Raw genomic sequence first — 8,441 nt, forward strand, 5'->3', positions numbered from 1 at the left:
TTAAAATACTTTACTAGGAAATACTGACATATATGATATGATAAACTGAGATATGAAACTAATAACAGATGAAAAAAAAATGTACTGACCAAACCCTTGGTATCAATGTTCCTCCGACCCTGATCCCCTTCCCTCTGTACAGCGGCGAGTATATAACGAGTAGTACAGGCTGCAATAGACAAATCCTTCTCAGCAGCAGAACACCACCCACCAACATGTACAAGATCGTAAGTACAACTAGTAGATGGATATATCCGACGTCTCTCCAACAATAGAGTTACATTAATGTTTTTAATTGCAGGCAGTCCTCTTGGCCGTTGTTGCCTACGCCTCAGCCGGGTACGTCGCCGCTCCTGCTGTGTCTTACGCCGCTCCCGCCTACGCTACTGTAGCCCATGCTCCAGCAGTGTCCTACGCCGCCCCAGTCGCCGCTGTAGCCCATGCTCCAGTCGCTGTCGCCCATGCCCCAGTCGCCACCTCTTACGCTAACACCTACAGAACCGTCAACAGGGCAGTTGCCGTAGCTCCCGCTGTATCCTACGCCGCTCCAGTCGCTGCTGTAGCCGCCCCAGCCTACGGTGGATACGGACTTGGATACAGGTCCGCCTACGGTCTTGGATACGGTCACGGTGTTGGATACTCTGCCCTCGTCCACTAATTTTGTTTTTAGTGCGAATAGCTTAGAGCCCAAAATCATTGTCCCGTCCATGTTTGATTCTTTTAATAGTAATGCATAATAAATAATTTATTGTTGAATGGTATTGTCGACACTTGTTTAAAACCTTGTTCTGTTTATTTTCTAACTGCTTTTTTTTTTTATTCATTTTTATTCAAAATTACATTCGATATGGTCTGACCGGATGACAACAGCTATCGGTTGGTGCCAAAAGAACAAAAAGATTGACGTAAATGAAATGTAAATATTACAGTTTAAACTATGAGGGCGATGTGGAGGCTATATAATTTTTAAGCTAGATAAGTACTATATGAATTGATCTCAACTACTAATTTAATTAACAACTACTAAAATGAAAATAAAGTAAAAATATAAATGAAATAATAATAATAAAAAGTTAAATTAATTAAAAATGGATTTTGAAGTGACTAATAAAGTTACAAATTTACAATTAATGAATTAATATAATAATGAGAATAAAACAACATTATGGAGAATATGATAAAAATAAAGATCCAACAGTATGTATTACTAAGTACACAAATATAAACTATGTGGAGTTTAATTTAAATTTATTGTAATAGGGTGGTTCAATAAATTTAATTTTTTTCTAATATTTTTGATATATTATTTATTTTCTAAATAAATTATTATTCATAAATTTTAAAATGATTCTGTATAAATAAAATCGATCAATATTAAAGTACTTAAGATTTTAAGTTTTTCTGTGTTATTATTGCGGTGCGTTATTGTTCTTAATGTTCGATTTTGTAGATATTATAAAAGTTTTGATAAATGACTATCAGTACTTGCACCATAACATTCGATCCCAAATCTTAATATCGATTTAAATAATGCTATTTACAACATTAATAAAGCTTATCTGTTAAGTATAAATCGGAGGTAATAATTTTTATATGAGCATACTTCTCTTTAAAACATTTACTACGGAAGGTTCCCAGGAATAAACATTATCCATAGTGACGCCTAGATATTTATATTTTTCTACAACATTTAATGTATTATAGGAACATATTTTTATATTATTAATGTTAGTGTGACAGTCACAGTCATGGGATTTAATTTCAGGGTTGTCTACAGAAGGCCTATGTAGTCAAAAGTTCAGTTTTATTCTAATATGTACACTAGGTGGGTTAGTAAGGTGGAAATAACTTACTTAATAACACTACATATTTCGGCCATTATGGAAAATTTTATATGAGGAAATCAAAATGGATATTTAGCTTTTTAAGAGGGGGCCAAGCGCTCCGTAACGATTTTTTACTTTCAGACCAATATACTGCGTAAGAACAGTATTCATTTATTTCAGTTATCCTTTATTTTATGAACGATTTATTTTTTTTAATTGTACCCAAACATAGTTGAATACTGCTCTGACTCCCTTAAAGATCAGTTTTAGTCAAAAATCCTATATAAATTAATTATCAAATCCTTATATAGTTTATATTTTTCCTTTTTTCACTATAAGCTAAAGTGGTAAATGGTTAATTATTTCTAAAACAAAAAAAAAGCTACTTTAGAGAGAGATTTTTTGAAAATTAACGCTGTTAGACTATATAGATGAAGATGAGACCTGTTTGAAGATTGAAAAAAAAAAATGTGAAAATCGTTTCTGTAAAGTGGTACCTCCGGTCTCTAGACATATATCTATAGACGCATATCCCAAACTTAAATGAGTACTTTCAATATCGTGCGACCTTTTGTTCTTCAGTTAGCCTGACCACACATGAGTAATTAATAATAATAATAATAATAATATTCTATATTTATTCTGGGATTGATCCCTTAGAATAATATACAGGCGTCAAAATTGGGCTTTTGAGTCTTAAAGTAAAATACAAAATAATAAAATAAAAATGAACAACAATAATTAACAGAATATATAAAATAGGAATAGAACAAAGAAAATAAAATTATATGTCATATCATAAAACATAAGATGACTAACACTTCTGATAATAAATTAAAAAAAAAAATCAATATCAAATACAATTAAACTGAAATAATAATAACAAATGAAAGGTACAATTTTTGCTAATATACATATTTACAAGTATGAGCGAAATTCTGAAACATAAAATACAGAGAATATATAAACCTTATCTGAAACTTTCAATTGTTATTCTTCCGGAATTAGGTGGACAGAAGGTAGTCGAAGAGACGTGATTTGAAGATTGAAAGGGTTTTACAACTACAAATGAAGGAGGGAATAGAATTTCATAGGGAAGAGGTACGGTTAAGGAAAGATCTACCGAAGACTAAGGTACGAAGGAGTGGTAAAGCCACAATATACACAGACTATTCTTCGAGACTTGGTTATTTGGACTCACATGACCTCAAAAAGTGTATATTCGTCGAAAACTGGAATCCGAAATTTTTCAAGATCGCTATACCTCTCCTTCCTATATATTTTATGTGTAAGTAAATGAAAGTAAAACGTTAACAAAGAAAAATAAAATTGATTAATTCAATTAATTATAATTTATTCTACTCTCCAAAGAGGAAGAGAGACGCCCTCTTGAAACATCCTTGGTTCTTCGCTATAGTAGCTTGTTTTAGAGGAGTTCTGTCTAATGAATGATAAATAATTAGTAGAGTTCTATCACTGCTACGCCGACGAGCTGGGTGTCCTATTGGCTTCCGACAGCAGGATCGGTATATCGATATTCATCAATGAAGAGGGTTTAAGATTTAAAACATAGTATAAAGGGTAGGGGATAACGTTGGGTACTAAGAAGCACTAATTCTTAAGGACAGGAAAGGTATACGCTAAGCCGTGATGGCCAATAGTGATAGGGCGTCACTTTATCACCATCGAGTAAGAAGCGGGGCTGGTTCGAATTCTTTCAGGTTGGGTTGAAATTTATTTTGAGGTGGACTTACTGAATGAATACCAACCTCCACACTCAAGCTAGAAAAGTTTGGTAACATGGTATAATAACCATCGCGTTTGCAAGAATTGGCCGTAAGAAGAACAATATTAAGGCATGCTGTATCAATATAGATATAGGGGGTACCAGGATGCAGTAAGTCAATAGGATAAGTAAAGTTTGGCAAACACCTAGATATAACTCCTTGTTTGGGTACCCTGCGACAAGCCTTGCAACGGGTTGTCTTCTGAACTAGCACTGTAAATAGCTTATGTGTAAAAACTGGTCTAGCTTCACTAGCTGTTTGAAGGCCTCAGCTAGCATGCGGATATTTCAAAAGGATAATATTCAGCTATAATACCTGGAGCCCTATTTCCCCCTCCCCTTGCATTCAAGGCCCGAGAAGCCTTGTAAAAATCCAAAGACTATCAGCATCATTTGTAATGAGAACCAAAAAATACATTGAAGACATTCGGAGCTTTCAAACCATAACCCATAAATTTAATTACCCATCATGGACCTTAAAACTACCCGCACTAGACTTAAATCTCAAGAAGTACGAGAAAAATAGCCTAGCCCCATTCTTCTGCCATTCAGGAAATAGGCTATCAGCAATCAGAATTTTCTATGTATTGACTTTTACTGGCACAACAGGCGCATGAAGCTACCCTTGGCTTGCTCAACGGCCGCCAACCATCTTTCTCTATCTTCTGTAAGGGTAACTGGGATCCTCAGTTTTTGCAGATCCCGCCTCACAGCATCCCTCCATCGGCCCTTCGGCCTACCACGTTGCCGCACACCATCCGGAACGTAACTGTACACTTTATGAGCCACTCATTCCTCGGTCATCCTCATTACATGGCCAACCCATTTATGTATATAAATATGTTCGAGGAGATGCTACATTCCTTATAGAGCTAAAAAGTTCACCATTTTTCCTTCTTTGCCAATTACTATTCTCGCAAACGGGCCATAGAATTCTCCTCAGAATTACTCTTTAAACCTGTCTAGCAGGTCAATGCTTTTATTGCTCAGAGTCCAAGTTTCTCCAACTTATGTGACGACTGGCCTTACCAATTTGTACAGTGTGAACTTGGTGACACGGCTAACAAGTTTGCTTTTGATTAGCCTTAAAATGGAGGAATAGGCTCTATTTCCTGCAGCAATTCTGCTTTTAACTTCTTCTTCCTAATCCTGATTCTCAGTGATAATAGAGCTAAGTTAAGAAAAACTTCTTACCACTTCGAAATTATAGGGGCCCATTACAAGGCGACTCTTTCGCTGGTCCAGAGGCTTCTTACCCAACAGCATAATCTTGGTTTTTCCCCATTAATATGCAGGCCCATCCTTTTTGCTTTGCCATCCATCACTTCGAAAGCAGTCCTAATGCTCTGCGAGCATCTAGTGATTATAAATTTTACTGCGGAACGAACAATTTTAGACGACAAAGATTTTTGGTTATCTGATTTTTGGAATAAATATATCACTTTTATTTCTAACAGAAATAAATAATAAATACCAACTTTTGGTTCCCTTGAAATCTACACGATCAAGACATGGCTGTTTTTCATTAATAATGGCACATCGGAAAAAAAAGGTCGGTTTAATTTTTTTTTTTGTTAATAATTTATAAATGTACAACTGTATACATATAGACACATCAAGTTAATTTGCTGTAAGTGATATTATGACATAATACATGTGGAGAATCTACCCATTGATAGAACTCCAAAAATATTTTTAAAGGAGAAGATCTCGATGCCATCTTCTTTTCAGACGCCTAGGAGGATTATCAGGTAGTAAAGGAGAAGCCAGGTTAGAAACGAGTTGGTTTGGGTGGTTGGGAAGTTTATTATGGAAGGATTGGTATCTGGTTCTGGCCAAATCGGCAACATAAGGGACATTGAGGTCCTGATGGATGATTTGATTTTTGACAAAGTAAGGAGCATTAAGGATTTTGGACTGTAAGGATTGGATTCGAGAGAAATTAGATGGTTTAGTGGAGCCCCATAGCTCAACTCCGTATGTACAGATAGGCCTTATAACAGTCATGTAGATCAGTCTTTTGTAATGGATTGGAAGTTTGGACTGTCTGTCTAGTAAATGTTGTAATAGTCGGAATCGACGAGCAGTTGCCTGTCTTTTCAGTCTTGTATGAGGATTCCATCTCAGTCTTATGTCCAGATCTAGTCCTGAGTAACGGATCTGTTCTTCAGGAATAAGTGGGGAATTATTAAAACATACTGTGGGGCAAGACGTAGGTTTACGAAGAAGGGTAAATGTGATTTGGTGGGATTTATTGGAATTTATTTTAATCCTCCAGTTTTGGCACAATTCTTCAAGGGTGGTGATGTGGAATTGGAGCGATTGGGACACAATGGAAGGATTGGTTTAACTTTGAATTGGACTTGGTTACTTTCTCTAGTCAACTCGTTCTACAGACTGCCTAATAAGAATAATGCCCAATAAGCCTAAGAAAGAAGAAAAATAATGTTTTGTCAGATGTGCTTCATTAGAACAAAGCAGTGTGACATAGGCTATAGGAAACAACATTTAAAATAAATATTTTTAATTTTTAATTAAATATGTAAACATTTTTTAACTTGTAATTATTCATCACAAAAACCATTGGTTAGTAATAATTTAACATTTTTATTCATATTATGGATTAAACGTACAGTCTTATATATGCAATATATTACAACAGGATTCTAAAAGATAACCAAGTATTTAGTTACAAGCTAAAATAAAAGAAACTATTGTAACATACTTGGACAAACAAGCAAAGACTGGACGTATTTGAACTTGTGTTAACATTTGCTTTTATTGACTAATAGTTGTACGATTAACCAATATAATTGAAGATTGCTAAATGTATTAAACTCTGGAAAAGGTCAAATAGAAAAAAACGAATTTATTACTTTTATATAGGGCAGTTAACCGGATAGAGATAATTACACATCTCCATATTATTCTGCCGCAGCGAATAACCGATGGCCACCATTCGCCTCACCCTCACCAGCAATATTAGTGTCCTCATTATTGGCTTATTGTAACAGTATGTATCGTCTTCAACGAATAAGAGTGTATGTGCTCATAGTATCGGGTGAATACTAGTTTATAAATTATATATTAAGTAACTATACTAAGTATCATTGAAAATTGACGTCGGATTTTCAAAGGATTAATTATAAGTATAAAAATCTGAAGTGGTGCATGCATCAAACAACCTTCAATTATCATCTTTCTTTCAGTTAAAATATATCATTGCTCGTTTTAAAACCATTATTCACTATGAAAACACTTTCCTTTACTATATTTACGTAAATAGGTTAATTAAAAACTACGATTACGAAGTTTTCGTGTGTTCATGTTTATGAAAGTGTCTGTGACCCATAATCAGTTACATAGTTAAAAGCTGAACAAATATATATTATAATAAATGTAAAAATATTAAATATATATAGTATTATATTTAGTGATATATATTCAGACATTAGTAATAGAGGTACAGAAAACTCAATAATAATTATTAAATGATACAATATTCAACTTAAAGTAAAGTAACATCATAATTACATTCATTCCTATTTAAAATATTTATATCACTTCAAATGCTATTTCATCAAATGCAGATGAAATAGGAGACATAATATTTCATAATATCAGGTATTATTATTATTGAACCAAAATAAAAATTTGTAATTCACGGAGGATTAAAAGCCAGGTAATAGTTAAGTTCCGTAAATGCTATATTGCCATCGAAATACGTTTAGTATTTTTAATCTTAAGTAAACTATTAAGAACGTAGAAATATATTATATTAAAATATTTAATAATTATTAAAATGCGTTACTAGAAAAGGCTGACATACAAGGTATCATAATCTAATACATGAAATTAATAACAGATGAAAAAAAAAATGTACTGACCAAACCCCAGGTATCAATGTTCCTCCGACCCTGATCCCCTTCCCTCTGTACAGCGGCGAGTATATAACGAGTAGTACAGGCTGCAATAGACAAATCCTTCTCAGCAGCAGAACACCACCCACCAACATGTACAAGATCGTAAGTACAACTAGTAGCTGATGGATATATCCGACGTCTCTCCAACAATAGACCTAAAATAATGTTTTTCATTACAGGCAGTCCTCTTGGCCGTTGTTGCCTACGCCTCAGCCGGGTACGTCGCCGCTCCCGCTGTGTCCTACGCCGCTCCTGCCTACGCTACTGTAGCCCATGCTCCAGCAGTGTCTTACGCCGCTCCCGCCTACGCTACTGTAGCCCATGCTCCAGTCGCTGTCGCCCATGCCCCAGTTGCCACCTCTTACGCTAACACCTACAGAACCGTCAACAGGGCAGTTGCCGTAGCTCCCGCTGTATCCTATGCCGCTCCAGTCGCTGCTGTAGCCGCCCCAGCCTACGGTGGATACGGACTTGGATACAGGTCCGCCTACGGTGTTGGATACGGTCACGGTGTTGGATACTCTGCCCTCGTCCACTAATTTTATTTTTAGTGCGAATAGCTTAGAGCCCAAAATCATTGTCCTGTTCATTCCTTGATTCCTTTCATAGTAATGCATAATAAATAATTTATTTTTGAATGGTGTTGTCGAGGCTTGTATTAAACCTTGTTTCGTTTATTTTATAACAGGCTATTTGTGGTCATAATTTGAGTTTTACGCCAAAATGTAAACAAGGTTGATGAGAATAACTTAACACTATTAAGATTGCTACCATTATGGAAAATTTGATATCAGAAAATCTTTTTATCAGTTTACTATAAAGCGGCTTATGACTGAAGAATTATGGGAATGAATATGCCATGTGGCATTTTTGGAAAATAAATTTAAAACCCTTAACTTTGATAGT

General features: G+C 35.1%; 1 protein-coding gene across 1 annotated transcript; it reads left to right on the forward strand.

Moving 5' to 3' along the window:
• Positions 1–155: 155 nt before the first annotated feature.
• Positions 156–8,173, forward strand: LOC106677629 (cuticle protein 16.5-like). Its single transcript, XM_014415661.1, has 4 exons — positions 156–227; positions 302–656; positions 7,510–7,637; positions 7,715–8,173. Exons 1-4 carry the CDS (start codon positions 216–218, stop codon positions 8,072–8,074), a joined length of 855 nt encoding a protein of 284 aa, XP_014271147.1. The 5' UTR covers positions 156–215; the 3' UTR covers positions 8,075–8,173.
• Positions 8,174–8,441: the final 268 nt, after the last annotated feature.

Source organism: Halyomorpha halys, unplaced genomic scaffold (assembly GCF_000696795.3).
Source record: "Halyomorpha halys isolate HHAL.00 unplaced genomic scaffold, Hhal_1.1 Scaffold106.1, whole genome shotgun sequence".
Classification (NCBI taxonomy): Eukaryota; Metazoa; Arthropoda; class Insecta; order Hemiptera; family Pentatomidae; genus Halyomorpha; species Halyomorpha halys.